This window comes from Mus musculus, chromosome 4 (genome assembly GCF_000001635.26).
Source record: "Mus musculus strain C57BL/6J chromosome 4, GRCm38.p6 C57BL/6J".
NCBI lineage: Eukaryota > Metazoa > Chordata > Mammalia > Rodentia > Muridae > Mus > Mus musculus.
The window spans coordinates 155,399,310-155,424,425 of record NC_000070.6 but is presented as its reverse complement, the minus strand read 5'-3'; the positions used below and the strand labels follow the sequence as shown (position 1 = coordinate 155,424,425).

Below are 25,116 nucleotides of genomic sequence, written 5' to 3'. Positions count from 1 at the left end.
GTGTGCATGTTGACCCTGTGCAGTGGTGAGCATATTGACTTTGCAGTGGTGTGCATGTTGGCCCTCTCCTATTGGTTACCGTGCCCTGAGTCTTCATGATGTGGCCCACTCTTCCCTAACCCAGTTCTGAGCCCTCGAGCTGGCCCTCACACTGCATTGGGCCCTGTGACCACTGTTGCACTGAGATGAGGCCCTCTCAGAACAGTGCTAAATTGTTCTCTTTCTGCTGGATCATGGTTCCTGTCTGCAGTCCAGCTAGGAAGCCTGTGGTAGAGGCGTGGTAAACCGTCAGGCTGAGCAGGCTGGCAGGCTCATGGCCAGAGCCCAAGGATAGAAGAATTCTGGCTCCCAAGAGCAAGACCCAGGGGGGTAGGTAGCCAGTTGGTTAGATATACTGGAGAGGCTGGTCCTACCCGACTGGCAGTGATGTTGTTCTTCAGGGACAGCACGGCATCCATGCGCCGTTGCATGTGCGTGCGCGACTCCATCTCTTCCTTCTGCTCTCGCTCACGAACTCTGCAGTAATGTGCATTTTGTTTATTTTTTACTTTTGTTTGTCTCTTTTGTGTCCAGGTTTCTCTATGGATCCCCAGCTGTTCTGGAACTTGCTATGTAGACTAGGCTGGTCCCAAACTCAGAGATCAACCTGCCTGTCTCCTGAGTGCTGGAATTGAAGGGTGTGCCACTGTGCCCGGTGAAACGTGCACTTTCACTAGGGATGTGTGCAGGCACTGCCGGCGATTACAGAGCTATAGGAGCCTTAGGTGCTGATCACCTCTATAAATGCTGACAATGTGAGGGTGCATGGGTAGGCTCTCTGTCAGGGCTGTGCCCATGAGACCCGTAGCTGGGATGTTCCCTACACTCTAGGGCTTCATTGTGTCTCATGCTCCTCTTGCAAATACAAATAGCTTCTTAAAATAAAACTGCAGATATATTTGTTTCTGATAATTAGTTAATGACTTAATTAGAAGATCTCAAAGTGAAATCTAGGAACCCACATTCCTGTATTCCCCAAGGGCATTGATGGAAGAAAGATTTAAGGTGAGAACCCACCTTCCCAGAGAGGCCTTCAGGAACTTCACTGCGATCCTGTGGTTTCTCTGGGCATCTTCCACTAGCTTCTGATGTCTCAGCCCCAGCTCCTTTTGTGTATGCAAAGATTTCCTGCAGTGACACAAGCAGAAACAGGAATAAGTGTCACATATACTTGCCTGTCACAGATATTAAAGTGCAGCTGGGACCTCCAGTGTGAGGAAGTCACCAAAAACAGGGCTTGACGCAGGCTGGGCAGGAATCTGACAGGAGAAGAGATCAGCAAAGACGGTGGCATAAAGAGGTGAGAGGGGCTTCTCTATCTGGAGAATCCAGTAGCCCTGAAGTCCCTGGGGGTCGGTGGTTAAGCAGAGGTAGGACTCAGTGCTCTCTGAGGCTTGTGTAGGGAAAGGGGTATCCAGATGTGTGATGGAGCCAGAGAACAGCACAGCTGGAAGGAATAAAGGAATACGCAGAGGGAAGGGTCTGATGGTGCAGGTCAGTGGTGACTGTGGGCACGTAACATGGAGCCATTGCAGGACCCGTGGCACGGATGCAAAGAGGGAACTGTGAGCTGGTTCTAGAGAGCCTGGGTGTAGAACATGAAGGAACTGGCTATGGCCAGGTCTGGGTGGCGCTTACCGGGCCCTCAGCAGGCGGTTCTTTTCTGACTTCTCCATGGCTTCTCTTTCCCTTTGAAGCTGCCGAGCAGAGTGTACCTCAAGGCCCCTCTGTCTAGCTTCTGCCTCTGCTTCATGGTGCTTCCGGACATCCTCAAATTGCCCCTTCTGGATCTCAATGTGCCACATGGCATTCCTTGTGAAAATGGAACATTTGTTGTTTTAGTTACTAAGATTATAAACAAAAGTGAGGAGACTGAAAAAAATTCAGTGTAAAAGTTTTCCTTTCAGCTGCTTTAACATGTCACCTTTTCATTAATTCCTAAGCATCTAGAAAGTGAAAAGCAAATTACCCTTTATACTCAAATTAGAAACTGTCCCACAAACTGCTCTGAGGTCTGTGTCCTGTGTAAGTTAGCCAGGTGCTAACTTACAAAGCCCGTCTTTCAGGCTCTTGCAAACTTACTCGCTGTCCTTCAGCATGGCTGTGATTTTGGACTGCAGATCTTTCTCGTTCTCTAGCTCTGTTTGCAGGCGCCTGGATGCAGCCTGGAGACGGCCAATAGCAGCCCTGGAGAACAACAGAATGGACCGCAGGTCAGCACGATGGCCTTACTGATAAAGCTGAGGACAACCTGGTGCTTTCCCTTGGCCATCCCTCACTCAGGAGGAAGTCCATCAAAAGCAGATGATCAGAGGTGAGATCCTGTGCTGTCAAGTAATGTTATTAGACGCATTCTCACGCCCGGCCAGGAAAGACGCAACAGACCAGAATCTTCTGCGGCAAAACTTTATTGCTTACATCTTTGGGAGCCAGGAGGGCAAGCGCCCAGCGCCCAGCCCCAAAAACGAAAGCCCCTTCAATAATGAAACCGAAACCCCTTCCCTCTTTAGGAGAGTTATATTTCGCCTAGGACGCATCACTCCCTGATTGGCTGCAGCCCATGGCCGAGCTGACGTTCACGGGAAAGGTAGAGTACAAGTAGTCATAAAATACCCTTGGCTCATGCGCAGATTATTTGTTTACCACTTAGAACACAGGATGTCAGCGCCATCTTGTGACGGCGAATGTGGGGGCGGCTCCCAACAAAGTAAGGCGCTTCCTACACCCATTTCCAGCTGGCCAAGTAGGACCAAGGTAGGGCCTTATCTGGGGCCTGCGGAGGTCAGAGGTTGGCTGGGTGGGGGTTTTGTTTTTATCTCCACTCATGTATTCTCTGATATTGGCCTCTCACTTTCTCTTAGGAAACTAGAAGCCAAAGTCCTACTTGTCAGGCCTTGAGTTCAGGAAGGACTGGCACACTCCCTGAAACACTCCCGAGGCCTGGCACACTCCCTCAGAATTACTCTGAGTCTTCGCTCTGTTCCTCTTCTTTCCTAGCATACAGCTCTTAGTGTGCCGTCTACTGTTGTTGAGGCCCAATCATACCGCCAGATGCAGGCCTTTATGCAGGGTGAGCAGAGTTCTCCTCTCAGCAGTATGTTTGCAGGGAAAGCTGAAAGGCCTGAGAGCACGGGACATGGATGAAGTGCGCCTGCATGTGTGTAGTGCTGGTGGGCACATTGTCCATAACTCATCGACTCATCGTCTGTGGACACTGAGCTGCTGATCCACAGAATCAGATGGGGTTTTTAACCCCACAGAGAGCCAGGTGTGGTGGCTCAGTCTTGTGAGTCTAGGGTTTGTGAGACAGAGGACTGTGAATTTGGGGATAGGATAGACTTCAGAGTTAGAGTCTGTCTCTAAACAAATAAGGCAACAGATATAAACACTCTACAAATCAGCCATTTCCACCAGTGACCAACGCTACAACTTCCACTTCACGAGCTTCATGGACGCAGCCTTGTCTCTTCCCCGATCGCAGCATTCTATACTAGCATTTCTGTTCTTTCCTTTGAGCGCTTGCGTGTGCACGGGTCCATGTGTGTCCATGTGTGTGTGTATGCATATGCACTGTCACGTGTGTACCTGCATGTGCTGAGACACCAACATCAGATATCTTACTGGATCATTCTCCGCCTTATTCTTTTGAGACAGCCTCTGTTACCGAGTCTGAAACTCACAGATTTTGCTAGTCTTATCAGCCAGTCAGACCTCTGGACCCTCTTGTCTCTACTTCTTCTGTGTTGGGATTATTGGCATGCTCTGCACATGGGGGCTGGGGTCAGATGCAGGTTCTCACTCTTGGGTAGCAAGTATTTCACCAACTGAGCCAGCTCCTAGACTGACATTTCTTCTTTGTGCTATATTGTCTGTTTTGCCACCTGGAGAGATGCTATTTGCCTCTTAACTCTCTGAACACAGCTGGAACTTAACACTATTCTTTGTTGAATGAGTGAATGAGCCTCTGAGATATGACAGTGTCTTGGCCATCATGGTCACACTTGGCTGCCCAACCTCCTTGTAGGCCACAGGATGACCTACATGTTGTTGGCTTCTTTCTCTGTGGCGATCTCGGCTGCCAAGCTCTCCTGCTGCTTGTTGAGGAGGTCCATCCTCTGACGACAGATATGCAGCTCTCCTCTAGAACATTGAAATAAGAATTGGCATAATGTTTTCCTGAGGTTCTAGCCTCAGAAGGGACCAGTGGGGGCAGGGGAAGGAGAAAGCCTGAGGTCCAGGCCAAGGACTAATAATGCTTTGTTTTTCTAGGGGTCTCTGACTCTATCAAGTCACAGGACTGGGGGTATTTTCTAAAAACCCTGCCAAAGGGGCTAATCATGTAAATTTCTCCCAAAGGTGGTATGTCTGGGAAACAAAGGGAAGCACAGTTAACATGAACTTGTATAAGCACAGGCCTGAGGAGCATGCAGCTACTCAGGCTACATGGCTACAGCGCTTCATCAGCATGCTGCCACGCAGACCAGAGCAGTTCCCTGTGTAGGCCTGGATGAAAGGCTCACTCCTGCTATTCAACTTTCACCTCAGCGGGAAGTGACGGAACACAACCAAGCATGAGTTCTAAAGGACACCCAAAGGATGTCAGGACACTGCAACACGCCATTGCTGTTGGGTAAAATCCTATACCCACATGACATCAGGTGCTGATGTCATGAAAAAAGATACTTTTCAGAGACGCTGAAATAGGAGCGAGAAAAGCCGACCACAATGATCTAGGGGTGCCATGAGGGGACAGTTGCCTCATAGTAGTGTCCAACTTTCCTGTGTGTTGGGGACATACTCAGTATTCAGCTGACTATGCTAGCAGGCCAAGTGCCAGGGAGCCAAGGCCAGCAGGGCCCTGAGAAGTAGCAGGTTATCCACCAAGAATAACCTCTGTCACACCTGAAATGTGCAGAAAAGAGATGTTCATGGAGGCCCCAGCAGGACCCAGGAGCACCTTAGTTCTCTGGGAGCTTGTCTAGACTGAGGGAGAGGGAAAGGAGGTGGAGCGCTCCCCACCTGTTCAGGCTTGTGAGGTTGCTCCCTGCTCAGAACTCTCAAGAAAACAAAAGGCGGGCTGGTGAGATGGCTCAGCAGTTAAGAGCACTGACTGCTCTTCCAAAGGTCTGAAGTTCAAATCCCAGCAACCACATGGTGGCTCACAACCATCCGTAATGAGATCTGATGCCCTCTTGTAGGGTGTCTGAAGACAGCTACAGTGTACTTACATATAATAAATAAATAAATCTTAAAAAGGAAGAGAGAGAGAGAGAGAGAGAGAGAGAGAGAGAGAGAGAGAAAGAAAGAGAAAGCAAGCAAGCAAAAGGCAGGACCTCCCACATGGATGCTGGGCCACGGAAGGTGTGGCCGGCCATGGGCTTTCAGCAGGGGCTCACTTGGTCTTCTGGATGAACACGTCCTTTTCCTCATGCATCTTGTCTAGAAGGTTCAAGCTCTTCCGAAGATGAAACGCCTGGACTTGGTCTTTAGTGGTTGACTTCCTCATTTTCTCGGCACCCTTGCTCTCCTTTTTCGCTGAACTTGACATAAAAAGATAGCACTTGCTCCACACACAAACCCTAACGCTCAGCTCGACCCTCGACTGCTCTCCACCCCGCAGCTCCACAGCCCACTAGACATGCAGCCTTCCTTCCTTCAAAGGAGGAATCTTCATGCATCTTGGTGAGTTACCTGTGGCTGCCTTCATCCTCTAGTCCCTCAGAAGGCCGTTCAACCTCAAACTCCAGATCCTCCAACTGGACTCTTTCTAGAAATCGAGGGAACAGTCAAAACAAAACAGAAACAACAAAGAGCCAAACCATGGTCAGCTATGTGTGGCGGCTCAGGCCTATTGCTTCAAGCGCAGAAAGGATAAAAGCAGAAGCCAGAATTCCAGGTCAGGTCTAGGAAGTCTGAGGCCATTCTAGGCTATGTGAGGCCCTGCCTCAAAATACAAAACAAAACAAAATTGTCAAAAGATAAAAATACTTAAAAGAGAGAGAGAGAGAGAGAGAGAGAGAGAGAGAACACACACACGTATCCAGGGAACTTTGGGCATCCTCAGTCACCCTTAGACAGTTTCCATGGTGATACCAACATTTCCCTTTCCTTTTTCTTTTTCTTTTTCTTTTTTTCTTTTTTTTTCCCTAGAGCTGAGGCCCGAACCCAGGGCCTTGCGCTTGCCAGGCAAGCGCTCTACCACTGAGCTAAATCCCCAACCCCCGCTTTCCTTTTTCTTTCCACTGTTTGGTTGAGTTTGTGGTGGCCACAGGCCATATACAATGCTATGACTGTTCTCTGTTGATCCAGATACTATTGCAAGTTCATTATTGCTTTTTAGAAGTGTTTCAGAGCCAGGCAGTGGTGGTGCATGCCTTTAATCCCAGCACTTGGGAGGCAGAGGCAGGCAGATTTCTGAGTTCAAGGCCAGCCTGGTCTACCGAGTGAGGAGTTCCAGGACAGCCAGGGCTATACAGAGAAACCCTGTCTTGAAAAAAAAAAACAAAAAACAAAAAACCAACCAACCAAACAAAAAAAAGCAAACAAAAAAAGAAGTGTTTCAACTTTCCTTTTTTCTCTTAGATATTTGTAGCTTATGCTGCTGGCCTTGCCCTTGCCCCTGCCCTCCTGCCTCAGCTGGAGTTTCAAAGATGTTTCCACCAAGCTGGACCAAGCCTGACTACACAGTTTTTATGTTATTTATGACTTGGTTTTGTTTGAGACAGGGTTTCACTTTGTATCCTAGCTTGGTCTTGAACTCATATCAGTTCCCCTTGATTTGGCCTCTCAAGTAAAGACAGATGGTCTCACTGTGTAGCCTTGTCTTCCCTAGAGCTTGCTATGGAGGTCAGGCTGGCCTCAGACTCACAGAGATCCACAGGTCTCTGTCTCTGGGGTGGGATTAAAGTTGTGTGCCAACATGCCTGGCCCAAGTTTGTTTATACACACACAGTAAATGTGGGTAGAGAAGTGGTAAAGGTTCTCTGAATCTTTAGTAAGTGTAGATATAGAAGGGTTCTCAAAAAAACCTAAGGGCCAGCTAAATGGCTTAGCGGGTAAAAGAGCCTGTGTGCCAAATCTGATGACCCGAGTTCAAGTTACAGAACCTACATATTCAAAGGAGAGAACCAATTCAAACAAGTTGTCCTCTGACCTCCACACACCCATGGCCTACACACACAAAGTAAAAAACATAATTTTGATTTTTTTTGTATACGTGTTTGCCTGTATCTATGCATGTAAACCTTGTGTGTGCCTGCAGTGACCAGAAGATGGTGGCAGATTCCCAGGAGCTGGAGTTATAGACAGTTGTGAGCTGCCATGTAGGTTCTGAGAACGGAACCTGAGTTCTCTGAAACAGCAGTACCTCTGAGACATCTTTCTAACTCCTATTTTTAAAAAAGCTTTTTTTTTTGAGAACATTGTCTTGAGAACATCCCTATAGACTTTTAAAAAACATGGAGAATAATGGGTTTAACTCCATATCCTTACTGTATCTCTGTGAAAAGTACTGAAAAGAAAGAGCAAAAATCCAGAGCCTACCACCACAAGGAGGATGAGAAAGAGGCAATTGGGTGAGAGGAACATAAAAACCCAAGGTCAGAGTCAGGGAGGGTCAGGGTCAGGGAGGGTCAGAGAGGGTCAGGGTCAGGGAGGGTCAGGGAGGGTCAGAGAGGGTCAGGGTCAGGGAGGGTCAGAGAGGGTCAGGGTCAGGGAGGGTCAGAGAGGGTCAGGGTCAGGGAGGGTCAGAGAGGGTCAGGGTCAGGGAGGGTCAGGGTCAGGGAGGGTCAGGGTCAGGGAGGGTCAGGATCAGGGAGGGTCAGAGAGGGTCAGGGTCAGGGAGGGTCAGGGTCAGGGAGGGTCAGAGAGGGTCAGGGTCAGGGAGGGTCAGAGAGGGTCAGGGTCAGGGAGGGTCAGAGAGGGTCAGGGTCAGGGAGGGTCAGAGAGGGTCAGGGTCAGGGAGGGTCAGGATCAGGGAGGGTCAGAGAGGGTCAGGGTCAGGGAGGGTCAGGGTCAGGGAGGGTCAGAGAGGGTCAGGGTCAGGGAGGGTCAGGGTCAGGGAGGGTCAGGGAGGGTCAGGGTCAGGGAGGGTCAGAGAGGGTCAGGGTCAGGGAGGGTCAGGGTCAGGGAGGGTCAGAGAGGGTCAGGGTCAGGGAGGGTCAGGGAGGGTCAGGGTCAGGGAGGGTCAGAGAGGGTCAGGGTCAGGGAGGGTCAGGGAGGGTCAGGGTCAGGGAGGGTCAGGGAGGGTCAGGGTCAGGGAGGGTCAGGGAGGGTCAGGTCAGGGAGTCAAGTCTGTAGCCTGAAGGGATGCCAAATCAAGGACATCTCATAAAAGTTTGGATCATCAGAAAAATTTAGAAGAAATTCTAAAACATTCCAGGTCACATTCAAAGGATTGAGATTTAAACTGGCATCAGTTTATTAATGGAAACTAGAAAAATACAGAATGCCACATTCAAAGTCTCAGTCACTATTATTTTTCAACTAAAAACAAAAGCACAATTCCCTGTTCGAGAAATAAATGAATTTAGAAGATGCACTTTCCCTGGAATAAAGGGCTGCCAGAAAACACTGTCTTCCCTGTTCTGAAACAGTCCACGCTGGGAAAAGACCTCCATTACCGTCATCCATGGGAGGGAAGTTGTCCACAAGGTCCTCATCAGAAAACTGGACAGTAGGTTCTTCCATACTGGGAGACAGAAATTAGCTGTAAAACATTATTGTAAAAATATATATCAACAAGATTGAAGTTTAAAAAATGTTAACATTTCTAATAACTTAAGGGTGCAGAGCCATGTACCCAGGGTCCCAGTAATCAGGAAGGTGAGGAAGAGAGACATTTGAGAGACCATCGTCTACACAATAAGACTCAAAAGTACAAAAAAGTAATGATTGTATATTAATATCCATTAAGAAAATGGATAAGTAGCCGGGCAGTGGTGGCACATGCCTTTAATCCCAGCACTTGGGAGGCAGAGGCAGGCAGATTTCTGAGTTCGAGGCCAGCCTGGTCTACAGAGTGAGTTTCAGGACAGTCAGGACTACACAGAGAAACCCTGTCTCGAAAAACCAAAACCAAAACCGAAAACCGAAAACCAAACAAACAAACAAAAAAGAAAATGGATAAGCTAGAGCTTAAGAAAAAAATACTGAGGCGACATTGGCAAAACTTTGAATCCAGAAGACAGAGGCCCTAAATATGAACAAGGTAAAACTACAAACTTGCAAAAGGTCAAGGCTGTTTAATACATGTTGCAAACAAGATGCAGAAATGGAGAGTAAACTGTCCGTTCACTCTCACCTGATCTGTGTGGTCCGGGCTGCTGAGCCGGTTCAGAAGGTCAGGGTCCTTGCTTCCAAGCCTGACAATGTGAGTTCAGTCCCCAGGGCCGCTTGGTAGGAGACACCTGACCCCCACAAGTTGTTCTCTAACCACACATGTGCTCTGTCACAGACACAAAGATTTTAAAAGTACTAAAAGGATCAAATGACCCAATTTCTTCGACAGATAATCATCACGGAGGAAGAGGAGAGGTGGGGATGCCTCTCAGATCAAAGTCTTCAAAGGCAAACCAGCTGCATGTTTGTGAAGATCGTGTTTGGCTCCGGCTCAAGCAGACAGCCCTGAATGAGATTCTTGGGGTAGCTACTGAAAACTGGCAGCAGGTATTGGATTTTATGAAGAAATAACTGTTAATTTTGTGGGAGATGAAATGACTTTGTGAGTTGGCTAAGAGTACAGAGGTATGTAGTAACATTTTCAAAGAGAGATGAGAGTATGACCAAAATGTTATCTTCACAATGTGTCAGCCCAGTTGGAACAGGAATAAGACAGCACTGATCTTGCTGATGAAGGGTGGTTGGAATTTAGACTTCATATTATCCTTCTCCTTATAAGTGTGTGTGTGTGTGTGTGTGTGTGTGTGTGTGTGTGTGTGTGTGTACTCGAAAAGGCTAAGGAGGTTTTCAGATTCCCTGCAACTAGAGTTACAGGTAAATGGCCTCAAATTGGCACCAGAAACTAAACTTCAGTTCTTTGCAAGAGCTATGAATGTTCTTAACAGTTCAACCATCTCCCCAGCCTCCTTCTCCTTTATTTATGCGATTCTGGACTTTTCGGTAAGAAAAAAAAATTGCAAAAGGAAGGAAATGCAAGCAAGCAAACAAATGGACAGACTCTCAGGTTCAGGCACTGGAGATGTCCTAGTCAGTAAGTCAATTTTAGATTCTCTAAACTGCACCCGAGTCTCAGCAAGAGTCGGTACATGTGCATCCGCTTGCGGAAAATAGGTCAGAAGCTTGCCAGTGAGTTTTAAAATATAAGTTGAAGAACAAAGAACAATAGTATTGAAGGAGAATAAGTGCGGGAGGGGGGTGTCTGCAGGTATTTATTCTAAAGTTACAAAATTACAATGGTACCAGGCACAGAGAAACAGGGCCAGGAACTGGTTGCTAAAGACTGAGGCCACTTAGTACAAAATCTGATTGCTCACCAGCAGAAGCAGAGCCGGGTTTATTTCAGAGGGCGTGTTAAGAAGCTGGACCCTTTCCTGGAAAATCAGCTCCAGTGGATTAAGAGCTCATTTATGAAAATGAAACCACCACAGAGGCAGTGGCCAAGAGGGGAGATGACATCAAGGTTCCTAAATAAGACACCAGACATACTAGGTATGAGAGAAAATGCTGGTAGAGTCACCTATATTTATTTGTACTTGAAACTTCCGCTATCCTAAAGAGACGTGGAGAAAAGCTATGGGGCAGAGGTGACCATGACTTAGAAGGGTCACCATCAGGCAGAAGCCTCATGCCAGGGGCTTTATAGTGAGGGACATAAAGCCAACACACACAGGAGCCAATATCCATCAGCATCCCTGTGTGTACAGCTGCTCTCCGAGTGTAATTCAATGGAGCCCTCATTTGAATAATAAACTATCTCATGATTATAACTTAAGAAATGTTGAGCAGGGAGATGGTGGTGCACGCCTTTAATCCCAGGACTAAGGAGGCAGAGGCAGGTGGATCTCTGAGTTTGAGGCCAGCCTGGTCTACAGATCGAGTTCCAGGACAGCCAGGGCTATACAGAGAAACCCTGTCTCGAAAAAACCAAAGGGGAAAAAAAAAAAAAAAGAAAGGAAGGAAGGAAGGGAGGGAGGGAGGGAGGGAGGGAGAGGGAGGGGGAGAGAGAGAGAGAGAGAGAGAGAGAGAGAGAGAGAAGAGAAGAGAAGAGAAGAGAAGAGAAGAGAAGAGAAGAGAAGAGAAGAGAAGAGAAGAGAAGAGAAGAGAAGAGAAGAGAAGAGAAAGAAAAGGAAGAAAGGAAAGTTGTTCAACATGGTCTGGAATAAGGGAACTGCAAACCAGAGCTGCAGTGATCTGTCACTACGTGTTTGTCAGACTTTGGAGCACAAGAGCAAGAAGATCTAGCAGGCACTGGTGAGGACAGGACACAGTAAAGGGGCTCCAAGGCTCCACGGCTCCAAGGTGGAATGAGATCTAAAGAACTGAAGCTTGGGTGTTAATTAGGAGCTAAACATTCTATAGAAAAAAAAGAAGAGAAAAAAGAACACACCTTTTGCCTTCCCTATTATTCTTTTGTTTGTTTTCAAGACAGGGTTTCTCTGTGTAACCCTGGCTGTCCTGGAACTCACTCTGTGGACCAGGCTGGCCTCGAACTCAGAAATCCACCTGCCTCTGCCTCCCGGGTGCTGGGATCAAAGGCGTGCGCCGCCACACCCGGCTTCCCTATTATTCTTAAAACAGTGCAAATTTATCTTGTTCTTAGAGCAGTAGTTCTCAACCCCATGGGTCTTGGCCCTTTCGATTGCTGCATATCAGATATTTATGTTATGGTTCATGGTGGTAGTAAAATTATGGTTATAAGTATGAAGTAGCAACAAAAATAATTTTATGGTTGTGGGTCAACACAGCATCGAGGAACCGTATTAAAGGCCCACCGAGTTAGGCAGGCTGAGAACCCCACTCCAGAGGCCTGGCATCTGGGTCTCAAGGGTATGGAGCCACTGTGTCCACAGGTGTGTGTGGAACCAGCCGGACACAAGGACTCCCATCTTGAGTCACACTTACGATGTTCTACAAATAGCCCTGGCTGGTTTTTTTTTTTCTTTCTTTTCTCAGCATAGCATAAATCAATGAGATCATTGGTGTCTTATGTGGGACTTTATAGCCATATTCTGCTTCAGAGACATCCTGACTTCCCAGTTGAGCTTTTCCTTTTTTGACAGCATCTCAATATAGCCCCGAATCCACAATCTTCCTATCTCAATCTCCTGAAAGCTGGGGATTACATTTGTGCCACTGGTATTCAGCTTTGATATTTGTAGCCAGTCTTTGGCTACTTTGTGGGTTCTTTTCTCCACCCGTTCAACCCCCTAACAATAGATAGGAGAGGAAAGGATAGAGAAGAAAGGAAAGAGATCCCTGAATGTAGTCAGGGGCTGAAAAGGGGGCGGTGCTATCATTAGACTACTTCCTGCTGGCCTGGGGCACTGAGTTCCTTGGGGCAAGTTTGAGCTTCATGTTAGGATATCTAATTTCTTGCTCTTTCTTCTTTCTGTAGGCCTGCTTATCAAACCACAATTAACAGCAGACAACAATAGCCAACAAGCAACAGCAGCCAAAACCAACCAACAACCCAACAATAACCCACCTATCAGAGCTCTAGCATTTATATAATACCCTCTGAAAAGTCTCCAGAATTCCAGACACCCATACACTCACAGAAACCATATGCAGCTGGCAAAATCACGCCCCTGCTAGAGCATGAGGCAAATCATAGTCAGCTATGGTGGGCAGTCTGAAGCAGCCCCGTACCTCACACCTAGGATTAAGACAAAAATATATTCTTAAATATTCCTGTGGGTTTTTGGGTTTTTTTTTTTTACTTGGTTTGGTTTTTTTTGTTTTTCGAGACAAAGTTTCTCTGTATAGCCCTGGCTGTCCTGGAACTCACTCTGTAGACCAGGCTGGCCTTGAACTCAGAAATCCACCTGCCTCTGCCTCCCAAGTGTGCCACCACGCCCGGCTATTCCTGTGGTTTTTTTTTTTTTTTTTTAAGAAACCAAAACTCCCAATTTGTCACTATAGATATTATTTTAAGATAAACAAGCAGATTACAGAAAGAATGAGTCTGCTCTGGTTTTATTTTGAGATAGGGTTTCTTAGTTTAACCCCGGCACTCACCAGGCTGGCCTCAAACTCACAGAGATGGCCTGCCTCTGCCTCCCAAGTGATTGAAGGTGTGCGCCATTATCACCCAGCAAGTTTGGCTCTCCGTTCTACTCCACAAATACACTCTTCATTTTGACCCAAAGATTTTGACTCACACTTGGGTTCATTTGGTCTGCTGACATTCAGGCCCATACTTACATACTTCCTGTCCCCCAACGCTTAGCAGCAAACTGCACTTGGTATAACCCTAGATTTGTCTTTCTCTTCTTTTCAGTCTCACAGCACCTTGAGGCTCGTCCTTATGAATTAGGACTTGGTTGTCCTGCATCAGCAAAGCTGTGTGACCTTCTTGGAAACCAGAGAGGGTGTGTCTACTTTCTTGGCTTTTCATTTTCTGTCTAAAGCTGCCTTTGCCCCTTGGCACCTGACTTCATCTAACGTGTTCAAATCTGCAGTGTTAGCTGAGCCCGACCTGCCGTAGCCTTTGGTGATCTCTCCTGCCTCCCTCTTCCAATGAGATGACCCAAGATAGTTCTTCCATCTCAAAGGAAGCTGATGGGCCGCCTCAGTTCCTCTTAGCCATGGAACGTTATGTTTTTACTGGTTCGGAGGATTGGGACGTTGGGTGTCCCTGGGGCCACTGTACTGCCTGTTCTATCTTTTCTTCTGAGAGGACAGCCCTCTCCTTAGAGAGGGCTGCAGAAACTCTCACTTGTCACAGGAGTTTTCCAGGGTTGCCATAACAAAGTGCTCCAACTTGAATTCTTTACACAACAGAAATGTATTCTGTCAGTCTTGAAGCTCGTCTTATTTATTTTAAAGACAAGAAGGGGAGGGCTTCAAGCTGGGTGTGGTGGCACAGGCCTTTTAGTCCCAGCACTCGGGAAGCAGACGTAGGTACATCTCTGAGTTTGAGGCCAGCCTGGTCTGCAGAGCAAGTTCCAGGACAACCAGGACCATACAGAAAAACCCTTTCTCAAAAACCAATCAAACCATTAACAAAAACTACTGTTCAGGAATAAATTTCTAATCTAAGATAAGCAAAGGTGTGCGGTTACACACGAGGAGAAGTGAGAATCACGGGTTTGTTCATAGTTAACCAGGAGAGGAGGGTACTATGTTATGGGTGAAGACAAGATTCTATTTATTGGCTTGGGTGGGCTTTTGATAAATTGTTTGATAATCAGTTCTTAAATTGTACACAAGAAGGTAGGCATCATTTGTTTGAAGACAATATTCATCAATGAATACCTGAGCAGTCTACTCATTACCTAGCTCACATTACTTACTAGTCCACTCATTACTTGGCCCACAGCACACCTTCATTCAGGGTGTATTTTGCTAAGCATTTTTACCCAGATAAGGGAGTCATTTTATGGAAAAATCAAGCTAAGGAGGCCTATCCACTTGCAATGAAGGGTTTTGTATTTAAAGCCAGGCTGGAACAGCGGGAGGTGACTCTTACTTTCAGCTCTCAGACTGATGCCTGGCTCTTCACCAGCAGGATTGATGCTGACGCTTCATAGGCTGTGGTAACCACGTGACTCACCGCCACGTGTCCACGCAGAAAAGTTACCCCTTGTTCAGCGCATCCTCAGTGCAGCCCCAAGGCTGAAGTCGCCAGTACCCACCTCTCTGGGCAGCCCAGTGATGTCCCTCAGCGATGAGACTTCAGCAAAGGTCCCCCAAGAGTGGGCTGCACTGTTGGCAAACCTCCTCAGGAACGGCTCCTCGGTGGTGGTCCCTCAGCAGCAACAACCTCTCAAGAATGGTCCCTGGCGACTGCCCCTTAGCAACAGCTCCTCACAAATGACCCCTAGAAAGTGGTCCAGTAACTAGGTCGCCTCCCAGAAACAGATCCTCGGCGACGGTTCCTCAGCACTGGCCCCCGCAGAATCAGTTCCTTAAGCCGCTAGACCATGGCCTCTTAACGGCCCGACTGCCCCCAGCCACCGTGGGTCTGAGGCTGCGTAGTTTGGGCGCGCAGCTCCATGGCAACGGAAGGCTGCTTTGGGGTAGCGGGCGGGGCTGAGGCTGCGGAGGGAGAGCTTGTGCGCAGGCGTAGTGCAACAGCGGGGGTAAAGTGGGACGAGCATCGCGGAGGGCAGAGTCAAAGCTGACTGTTGCCCAGACGATTCTCCTGGAGACTGGGGCAGGTGCTCGAGAACTTGTCTAAAGCCAGTTGAAACTTGGGTCAACTGCTTACTTAAAAGACCATTTACGCAGAAGTTAGGATCTCCTGCGTCTCTTGGATCTGAATTCTGGCTCTCCCAGGGCTTTGCAGCCTGTGTTGTGCCCTCTAGGTGGTGACATCTGACTCCTCTGGATAACTCACAGGACTCTTTGGATTGTTTTTGGTCGTTTAAGTTGGCGTGGTCACTAGTCCGGGCAGGAGGTGGGCTCAACAGTGGACAGGACATGTTCCCTTTCCTCAGAGTCGCAGGGATGACTGGCAACTCCTGTAGTTTTGTCTTGGAGATGGAGAACCTTCAGCGTTAAGAAGTCCTCAAAATAATACAGAGCCTGTGGAAATGTCAGTGGAGATTGGTGGGGGGTACCTCTGCACTCCCTTCAGATACTTTGCCTGTGAAATACCACTGCAATACTGTATAGGTGTGTGTGTGGCTGGGGATCGAACCCAGGTGTTCTATAAGTTTAGAGCTTTGTGTATGGAAGCCGGATGTCCTAGTAAAGCAATTTGGGAAAGATAGCCAGTTGGTTTGTAACCTTTAGCTGAGGGAGAATGTGAACTGGGCCTCCTACTCTGGGTTGACCCTGGTATATGGCTGAGCAGAGAGGGTTGTGAAGTAACCATATCCAATACTAATATTTGTGGTATGAAGTATAATCCCCACTATAGTAAAATAAGTGAATAAATTGGTCTTCTCTTTCACGTTGCCTCAAATATTTGTTTACAGGGACAAAACTCTGACTAACACATGTAATTTTCTCTGGGGTATACTATACTCCTCTGTTAGGCTGGCCAAGCCTGTCAGGTATACATTAGGTTTGCCTCCCTTCCACTTTTTTTGTTTTGTTTTGTTTTTTGAGACAGGGTTTCTCTGTGCAGCCCTGGCTGTCCTGGAACTCACTCTGTAGACCAGGCTGGCCTCGAACTCAGAAATCCACCTGCCTCTGCCTCCCAAGTGCTGGGATTAAAGGCGTATGCTACCATGCCCGGCTCCCTTCCACTTTTATCTCAATATGCCAGTTGGGAATCAAGAACCAAAGGATTTCTCAGTTCAATTCTTCTTCTTCTTCTTCTTCTTCTTCTTCTTCTTCTTCTTCTTCTTCTTCTTCTTCTTCTTCTTCTTCTTCTTCTTCTTCTCCTCCTCCTCCTCCTCCTCCTCCTCCTCCTCCTCCTTCTTTCCTCCTCCTTTTCTTCTTCTTCTCCTTCTCCTTCTTCTCCTTCTTCTTCATCTTCTTCCTTCTTCGATCTCTCCAGCCCCTCTCAGTTCAATTCTTTTTCCTCTGCTAATCAATCCAAGATGCCTACTAAATTTCTGGTGTACCTAGTTCTATCCCACGACTTTGAACTAGAGGACATGGGCTGACACCATTGGTGCAAGAAATGGTCTGAGAGAGATGACTGCAGGGGATTTGGAAATGGGTTACTCACTGTCTGTTTGGCAACGAGGAGCCCTGCCTAAGCAGCATGTGAATTCCTTGTCTTAAGGAAGCAGCTCATCTGTGAGACTTTTACCAGCAACAAATTGGAGTGGTAATTCCACTCCACCTGTAATTCAGTTGTATTAATACCCTACAGAGGGATCATGAAAAGTTGGAGGTCAGTAGGATGCTAACACTGCTGTGAAATCAGGTGTTGTCTTGGTAGTTGGTAGGAGCCTGATCTCTCACAGCGAAAGCAAAAGACAAGCAAAGCCCGAGTAGGCTATTGAACAGGCTTTACCAAAACTAGGCCACAGTCCTAACCTGTGGACAGTACCTGGGCCTGTGCGGTGGGCACTCACTGACACCCTTGTGTCCTTGAGTGTACGGCTGTCCAGACTCTGAAATGACTTCAGAGCATTCCAAGGTAACTCCTGCCTTACTAGGAAGAGATAGCACCCCAAAATGTTCACGAAGACACAGTAGAGGTTTCTGCCCAGGGGTAACAAGATTCCCTTTGGTGCCTTATTTTAGCTCCTCTCCTGGTTGCCATGAGGCCAATAAGCATCGAAATATTCTCTAGACAACTAATAAATAAAATCCACGGGGCTGCTGACTTGTACTGAACTCCCACACCCCAACCGACCAGATCAAACTGGAGCGATTCACACATCACCACAAAGAGCAGGGTGTTTATTTGACCTGAGAAACTGGGAAAGCAATGTGATAGCCAAGGAGTTTTACAAGTATCAAGGCAAATAAATCAGGAAATGTCACACCAACACAAAATAAACAAACTGTGATGGTTTGTATGTGCCTGGCTCAGGGAGTGTGGCCTTGTTGGAGTAAGTGTGTCTTTTTGGGCGTGGGCTTTAAGACCCTACTCATAGCTTCTAGCTCACTAGCAGCCCTCAGATGAAGATGTAGAACTTTCATCGATGCCTGCACCATGCTTGCCTGGATGCTGCCCTGCTCCCACCTTGATGATGATGGACTGAACCTCTGAACCAGTAAGCCAGCCCCAATTAAATATCCTTTATAAGACTTGCCTTGGTCATGGTGTCTGTTCACGGCAGTAAAACCCTAACTAAGACACAAACAGATAGAAATAAGACATAAATAAAAACTCCTTAAAACAACCAAAGGAAAGGCCCAGTTTTACAGAGTGCACCAAGAGAAACGGAGCCACACTCCAAGGGAGAGACATCCGAAAACACCGAGGAGAACAAGCAAAAGACAGACTGACTGACAGGCTCACCAATAACCTAACGACCTATGCCCTGGGAAGCTGACTGTTGAAAATGAACACAATGTTATGGAATGCAAACCACTGGCAGTAAAGTTGTTTTTGTTTAAAAAATAATAGTTAGGCAAACGGTGTAGCTCAGTTGACAGAGTGCTTGCCTAGCATGCACAAGACCCTCTGTTAAATCACTAACACTGCATAAAACAGGCATGGTGGCACTCACCATTAATCCCAGCACTTGGGAGACAGACAGGAGGATCAGAGTTCTGCATTATGCTTAATTACATAGTGAGTTTAAGGACATCCTGGGCTTCATGAGACCCTGTCTCAAAAAGCATAAATTTAAAAAGTGTGTGTGTGCTGGGCATGGTGGCGCACGCCTTTTATCCCAGCACTTAGGAGGCAAAGGCAGGCAGATTTCTGAGTTTGAGGCCAGCCTGGTCTACAAGTGAGTTCCAGGACAGCCAGGGCTACAGAGAAACCCTGTCTTGAAAAAAAAAGTGTGTGTGTGTGTGTGTGTGTGTGTGTGTGTGTGTGTGTGTGTGTGTGAGTGTGTGTGTGAGTGTGTGTGTGTGCGTGCGTGTGTGTGCGTGCGTGTGTGTGTGTGTGTGCGTGCGTGCGTGTGTGCGTGTGTGTGTGTGTGTGTGTGTGTGCGTGCGCACACTCAGAGGTTATGAGTGTTTTCTCAGAAAACCTAAGTTTGGTTCACACTCAGCACTTACACTGGGCAGCTTACAGCTGCCTGTAACTTTAGCAACAGGTGTGGACACACCCTCTGGTCTCTGAAGGCACCTACATACACATGGCATATGCACACACAGACATACACTCATATGTATAAATAAACATTACAAGTTAAAAAAAAATGAAGGGCTATAGAGATGTCTCAGAGGTTAAGAGCACTTGCTGCTCTACCAGAGGACCACAGTTACGTTCCCAACACCCAAGTCAGTGGCTCAAAACCCTCTGTAATTCCAGCTCCAGGAGATCTGATGCCTTCTTCTGGGCTCCGAAGGAGCCTGAACACTCTCTCTCTCTCTCTCTCACACACACACACACACACACACACACACTTAAAAATAAAATTATTAAGGAAAAATAAATTTATCTTTACATTTATAATTTTTATGTTGTGTGTATGAGTGAGTGTTTTGCCTGTACGTACATACGTGTGCTACATGCATGCCTGGTGCCTTCAGAAGTGAGAAGATGGTATCAGATCGCCTAAAACTGGAGTCACAGATGTCTGTAAGCCACCATGTGGGCCCTGGGAACTGAATCCAGGATTTTTGTAAGAGCAACAAATGCTCCTAAGTGCTGAACCATATCTCTAGCCCCTAAAATAAATTTTAAAAGAAAATGAAGATGGATAGGCAGTGTAACTTGTTGTGCAGCAATCATATATAGCCTGTGTAGGGCCCTAGAGAGCAACCTTCTGTGCTGCAAAACATACAAATAAATACATGAAAAAATAAAGGGAAATTTCTGTTACTTTCCTCCTATCTGGAACAACTTTTAAAAACTGAACAAAACACACAAAGCAGTAACAGTTCTCAGTTATTGGGCATCAGGTCATCTTGGAGATGGTAAGTGGGCGAGGGAGCCTATCTTAATTATTTTCATGTTGCCATAACAAAACACCATGATGTAGGCAACTTATAGAAGAAAGCTTTTAGTTTGTATCTCACAGTTCCAGAGGGCTGGAGTCCATGACCAAAAATGGTGGAGCATGGCAGCAGGCAGTCCAGGGGCTGGAGATGTAGCTGGGAACTAACATCTGACCCACAAGGATGAGTCAGAGAAGAGGAGCTCTGCAGGTAACCTGAGTCGGGAACACCCCTCCTCTAAAAAGGCCACACCTCCTCATCCTTCCCAAACAGCTCCACCCAATGGGAACCGAGCATTCAAATATAGGACCCCATGGGAGCAATTCTCATTCATACCACCACAGAGCCCTCAGACGATGCCAACTTCTACCAAGGAAAGTGTCCAGGCCATGTTTGAGGCAAGAGAGCAGTAATAAAAGAAAATAGATGATGTGGCTTATTTAATAAAGATTAAAGATTCTGGGCCAGTACAGTGTTGCCATGAGCCTTTAATCTCAGCACTCGAGAGACAGAGGTAGGAGGATCTCTGAGTTCGAGGCCAGCCTGGTCTACAGAGTGAGTTCTAGGACAGTTAGGGCTATGCAGAGAAGCCCTGTCTAGCAAACAAACAAACAAACAAACAAATGAAAACAACAAACTCTGGGCCTGTAAAAGTTTGGCTGAAATGGAAACTAAATAGAGAAGTCCCAGACTGGGCGAGAATATATGTAAAACATCTATCTGAAACAAACATAAGTACCCAGTTCAATGAATAGGCAAATAACCTCATTATTTTACTTAGTAAGAAATTAAAAGTAAACACCAAAAAAGTTACTCAGCATTTTATTCGTCGAAAAATTTCTCATTATATCTGTAACGAGATAGCACTACAGAGCTTTAGATTGGTCCAAATTACAGATTTGCAAGGTTAATTGTCGGTGAGGAGGCGAGGCAACATGAGACCTCACACCTCTCTTTAGGTGGGAGCATTGGATGGTGCAGCCACTTTGGAGAGCAGATTGGAAGTCTCTTGTAAATTAAGCAGTCGTTCCCCTAAAACCCAACAATCCTACGCCTACATATTTATCCAAAAGAAATGAAAACATATGTCCACTCCAGGACTTGTACTTGAACGTTCAAAGCACTTTTACTCATAATAGCCTAACGACTGCCAACAGGTGGGAAGTTGAACCAATTAAAGTACATTCAGGGCAATGCAGTTCAGCCATAAAAATACTGCTGGTGGCCAGCCATGGTCCCAGCTCTCAGGAGGCAAAGGTGGGCAGCTTTCTGTGAGTAAGGGTAAGAATCTATCGTCCTCCCCAGCTCCCCCCCCCCCAAATGTGGATGCATGCAGCCACTAAATGTTTGTTGGTTCCCAGCTCTGCAGTCACCTGTCACCTGAGATTCAGGGGACTCAAGGAAATTCAGGCATATCCACCTTGAAATTCCATGAAAGGAGGGGGCAGGATTCAGTTCCTCTATCCAGGGACTGGGGACTGGGGCTGAGGCTGAGGCTGGGGCTGGGGCTGAGGCTGAGGGCTGAGGCTGAGGCTGAGGCTGGGGCTGAGGCTGAGGCTGAGGCTGAGGCTGAGGCTGAGGCTGAGGCTGAGGCTGGGGCTGAGGCTGAGGCTGGGGCTGGGGCTGGGGCTGGGACTGGGGACTGGGGCTGAGGCTGAGGCTGAGGCTGAGGCTGAGGCTGAGGCTGGGGCTGAGGCTGAGGCTGAGGCTGAGGCTGAGGCTGAGGCTGGGGCTGAGGCTGAGGCTGGGGCTGGGGCTGGGGCTGGGGCTGAGGCTGAGGCTGAGGCTGAGGCTGAGGCTGAGGCTGGGGCTGAGGCTGGGGCTGAGGCTGGGGCTGAGGCTGAGGCTGGGGCTGAGGCTGGGGCTGAGGCTGGGGCTGGGGCTGGGGCTGGGGCTGGGGCTGAGGCTGGGGCTGGGGCTGAGGCTGGGGCTGGGGCTGAGGCTGAGGCTGGGGCTGGGGCTGATGTCCCTCCTGGCTATGAGTATGTCAAAGCTGCCCTCATTTCCTGGTGTGCCATCTGTCAGCTCACGATGAGTATGAAGTACTCCTCATCAGAGAATGGAAACACCAGATGTGCCTGCAGGACTTAAGCCCATGGGTCTTGTGACCAAAGAGATTCCTTTACACCCCAGGAATAGCACTGGGTCCAGATCCTATAAAGGGAAGCTGGCTTTAGGAACCCAAGGCAGGATCATTGGAAGCAACTTTGGAAGGCTACCTATACCAGGTTCATACTGTGTGACTCCATTTATAAAGTAAAAAGAAATGACAGCAACTTGTTATCTAAACTACAAGGCCTGGAACATGTAGCCCAGTTGGGTCTTGAACGCCTCCTGCCTCAGCCTTCTGAGCGCTAGGATTGCAGGTATTCGCAACCATCCCTGGCTAGCAAACCCTCACTGACGTGTTAGACATTAGCACACATAATCAAAGAACCAGGGGGCTGGTGAGATGGCTCAGTGGGTAAGAGCACCCGATTGCTCTTCCGAAGGTCCAGAGTTCAAATCCCAGCAACCACATGGTGGCTCACAACCATCTGTGACAAGATCTGACGCCCTCTTCTGGAGTGTCTGAAGACAGCTACAGTGTACTTACATATAATAAATAAATAAATCTTAAAAAAAAAAAAAAAAAGAACCAGGTCCAGGAGGCAGGCCAATGGCAAACCTTTCTCACAAGGTGCTCCAGGGCAGCCACAGAAGTTCTGGTCTGACCCCTTGTATATTAAGTCTAGTATAGGATCTCCTTAGCGCCATTTTTAGGGGTTTTAGAACATAGACCACTCATGCTAACATCTAGCATAGAGTATTTTTCACTGGTTGACAGCTCTTTGGTTAGAAATTTGTGTCCAACATTTTCTATCATGTGAAACACTTCAATATGTCACTTTCAAAACAGAATTTGAGAGTAGAAATTCAAATAATGGTACTTTACTTTGATGGCTGTCTTGCTCCGGGCAGAAATAAATGTTCTGGGTGTCCTGGGTAACTTTTCAGTGGGGCATGGGATTGAGATTATTGAAGAAGCGATAATTAAGCCCTTTTCTGAGCGGACTGCATGCTTTCTTTGAGCAGCCTGTGGAGTTCAGTCTGCTCTAAGTATTTTGCACTTGATCCTTTCTGCCAAGTTTCCCCTGCTTATCCAGATGAACAACTCTATCTGAAAATCACAAGATTAATAATTACGCTCTAGGCTCAATGAAACCCTATTTGGATCACTGTCATTTTTTTTTTTTTGTATTTAGTGCATTTCCCCAGGAAAATAGCAAAGCAACTTTATAAATGCATCAGGCAAGGAAGGATTTTAAATTTAGCCCATTGTCGTTTCCTTTTGCAGGCTGTGTGACTCACCTCCACCTCCTGGGGCCAACCTGATGCAGTAATGGGCTTAGGCCAGCTCCCCTGCCCTGGTCTCACGTTTGTACCATCCCTTCCCATGTGCTGTGTGCGCCGATAAAGTGAACGTCCAAATCTAAGACAAAGAAACCTGCAGGCCAGTCATGATTAGTGAGCTGCCCAGAAGACCATACCTCTGTGGCTTTTTCAGTGTCGCACGGGGCTTTGTTATCCATGCATAAACTGAGCTGATGGCTCCTGGGGTTGCCTATGGAGGCAGAATTTTCAACCCTCCAGCTCTCCTGCTCAGCACCACATCAGGAGAACAGCATGCCTCTCTCCCTGGAATGAAGAGGCCTTGATCATCCAACAACAGATTCTACCCAATGGAAATGCCAGAGTTTTGCATGTCAAATAAGTAGTAGTGGACGTGATTTAGTGGTCTCATTTCTCTGATGAAATACCCGAAAGGACAGTTTAAGGAAGAAAGAGTTTATTTTAGCTCACAGTTTAAAGGTGCGGTCCACCACAGTGGAGGAAGCTTGACAGTGAGAACAGTGGGACCAGGAGCGAGGCAGCTGGTCACACTGCATCTGCAGTCAGGAGGAAGCATAGAGTCTCTCAAAGGTGCATCTCCTAGGCCATTCCAATCTAATCAAATGACAGTGAAAATCAGCCATGGGTGCCAGCCACTAAAGAACGCATAGCTCTGTGGAGATATGAGCAGGCATGAAGTCCTATGTTCATTTTCACTATTGCTATGGTTTAAAGTTTTATATATTTTAACTTTTTTGTGCATGAATATTAGCATGCATGTATACAAGTGTACTATGCATGCTTAGTGCCCGAGAAGATCAGAAGAAAGCTGTTGATCCCTGGAAACTAGTTTGTAAGATGCTATGTGGATGCTGGGGCTCAAACTCATCTCCTCTGCAACTGTAGCAAGTGTTGTGGGGCAGTGGTGGTGCATGCCTTTAATCCCAGCCCATGGGAGGCAAAGGCAGGCAAATCTCTGTGAATTCCAGGCCAGTCTGGTCTGCAGAGCACGATCTAGCACAGCCAGTGTGACACACAGAAACTCTGCCTCAAAAAAAAAGAGAGAGAGAAAAGAAAGAGAGAGTACCAATTGCTTTGAACCACTAAGACATCTCCCCAGCCCCACCTTACTACTGCTCTATCAGGGTAGCAGGTCCCCTAACCCATACCCTAGTCTTGGTTCACCTAAAGGGGGGGGGTGTTCTTTAAGTATTTGGAAAAGGATACACACCTCTGAGATGGACAGCCTTTCTGTGAGAAAGGCCTTGAGGTGTTAGACAGTGAGTGAGGCTCTCCCTCAGAGCAAGAATAGGAGTGGATGGAGAGATGGAGAGAGTACAAGAACAATCTATAGTGTCTATAGTGGAAGAAGCAGGCCAGGCATGTTAGAAACAGCCTAAGAGGTCTGGAGAGATGGCTCAGAGGTTGAACACACTAACCGCACTTTCAGAGGTACTGAGTTCAATTCCCAGCAACCACATGGAGGCTCACAACCATCTGTAATATGACCTTGGTGCCCTCTTCTGGCGTGTAGTACAGAACACTGTACATAACAAACAAACAAATAATAAATAAATAAATAATTTTTTTTTAAAAAAAGAAAAAGAAAAGAAAGAGCCAAAGACTATAACAGCCGTGCAAGACCAAGGCTTTGTTTCCTGACCTTGGATGAGTCAGCTCCATAGTTATCTCTCCTAATTCCCTGAGTCGAACCCAGGTCAGAGGTAAAGACAGACCCATAACTAGTTCAAAATGTATACATACAACCTATATATGTATATGTGTAGGAAGGAACCAAAGCTCAGAAGCTACACACAAATCTTGCTAGGAACAAAATTTTGAAAGCTTGTAACCCCGGGACTTGAGGCGAAGCCGGATGGGTGGCCAGTAGTTCAGAGTCATCCTTGACTATATAGCAAGTTCAAAACCAGCCTGAACTTCATCAGACCCTGTCTGAAAAATGAAAACAAAACAAAACAAAACAAAAAAAAACCATATCTAAGCAGTTCCTTGTGCTAGAAGCTCTATAAGTCATCTTTTTCAACACACCTGACTGGC

General features: G+C 47.1%; 1 protein-coding gene and 1 long non-coding RNA gene across 23 annotated transcripts in view; one reads left to right on the top strand and one right to left on the bottom strand.

Moving 5' to 3' along the window:
- The window catches only part of Cfap74 (cilia and flagella associated protein 74), a 74,725-nt gene that overhangs the window by 42,398 nt on the left and 7,211 nt on the right, over window positions 1-25,116 (bottom strand). For 11 of the 20 annotated variants that reach the window (XR_390770.3, XR_390769.3, XR_390772.3 and 8 more), the window contains exons 1-9: window positions 14,856-15,165; window positions 8,661-8,746; window positions 5,731-5,806; window positions 5,436-5,579; window positions 4,081-4,179; window positions 2,122-2,226; window positions 1,678-1,851; window positions 1,057-1,167; window positions 414-516 (exon numbers count right to left, since the gene is read on the bottom strand). Coding sequence is in view for 15 of the 20 variants with exons in the window: in XM_006539047.3 (XP_006539110.1) it covers window positions 414-516; window positions 1,057-1,167; window positions 1,678-1,851; window positions 2,122-2,226; window positions 4,081-4,179; window positions 5,436-5,579; window positions 5,731-5,806; window positions 8,661-8,727 (879 nt within the window). In the remaining 5 variants the exon portion in view is untranslated. Of the gene's footprint in view, window positions 1-413; window positions 517-1,056; window positions 1,168-1,677; window positions 1,852-2,121; window positions 2,227-2,429; window positions 4,180-5,372; window positions 5,580-5,730; window positions 5,807-8,660; window positions 8,747-9,340; window positions 11,038-14,855; window positions 15,237-25,116 lie in introns of those variants that run through there. The other 9 variants (XM_006539046.4, XM_030253676.1, NM_177674.5 and 6 more) reach the window with 8 other exon arrangements.
- 5830444B04Rik (RIKEN cDNA 5830444B04 gene) lies at window positions 2,722-23,457 on the top strand. Of its 3 annotated transcripts, NR_102283.1 has the most exons (5): window positions 2,722-2,793; window positions 9,548-9,705; window positions 10,539-10,707; window positions 12,614-13,589; window positions 14,726-16,117. It is a non-coding gene; the product is annotated as an RIKEN cDNA 5830444B04 gene (long non-coding RNA). The 3 variants fall into 3 exon arrangements; NR_102287.1 differs by lacking the exon at window positions 12,614-13,589 and having other exon boundaries at window positions 10,536-10,707; window positions 14,729-16,117; NR_102284.1 differs by lacking the exons at window positions 10,539-10,707; window positions 12,614-13,589; window positions 14,726-16,117 and adding an exon at window positions 23,024-23,457.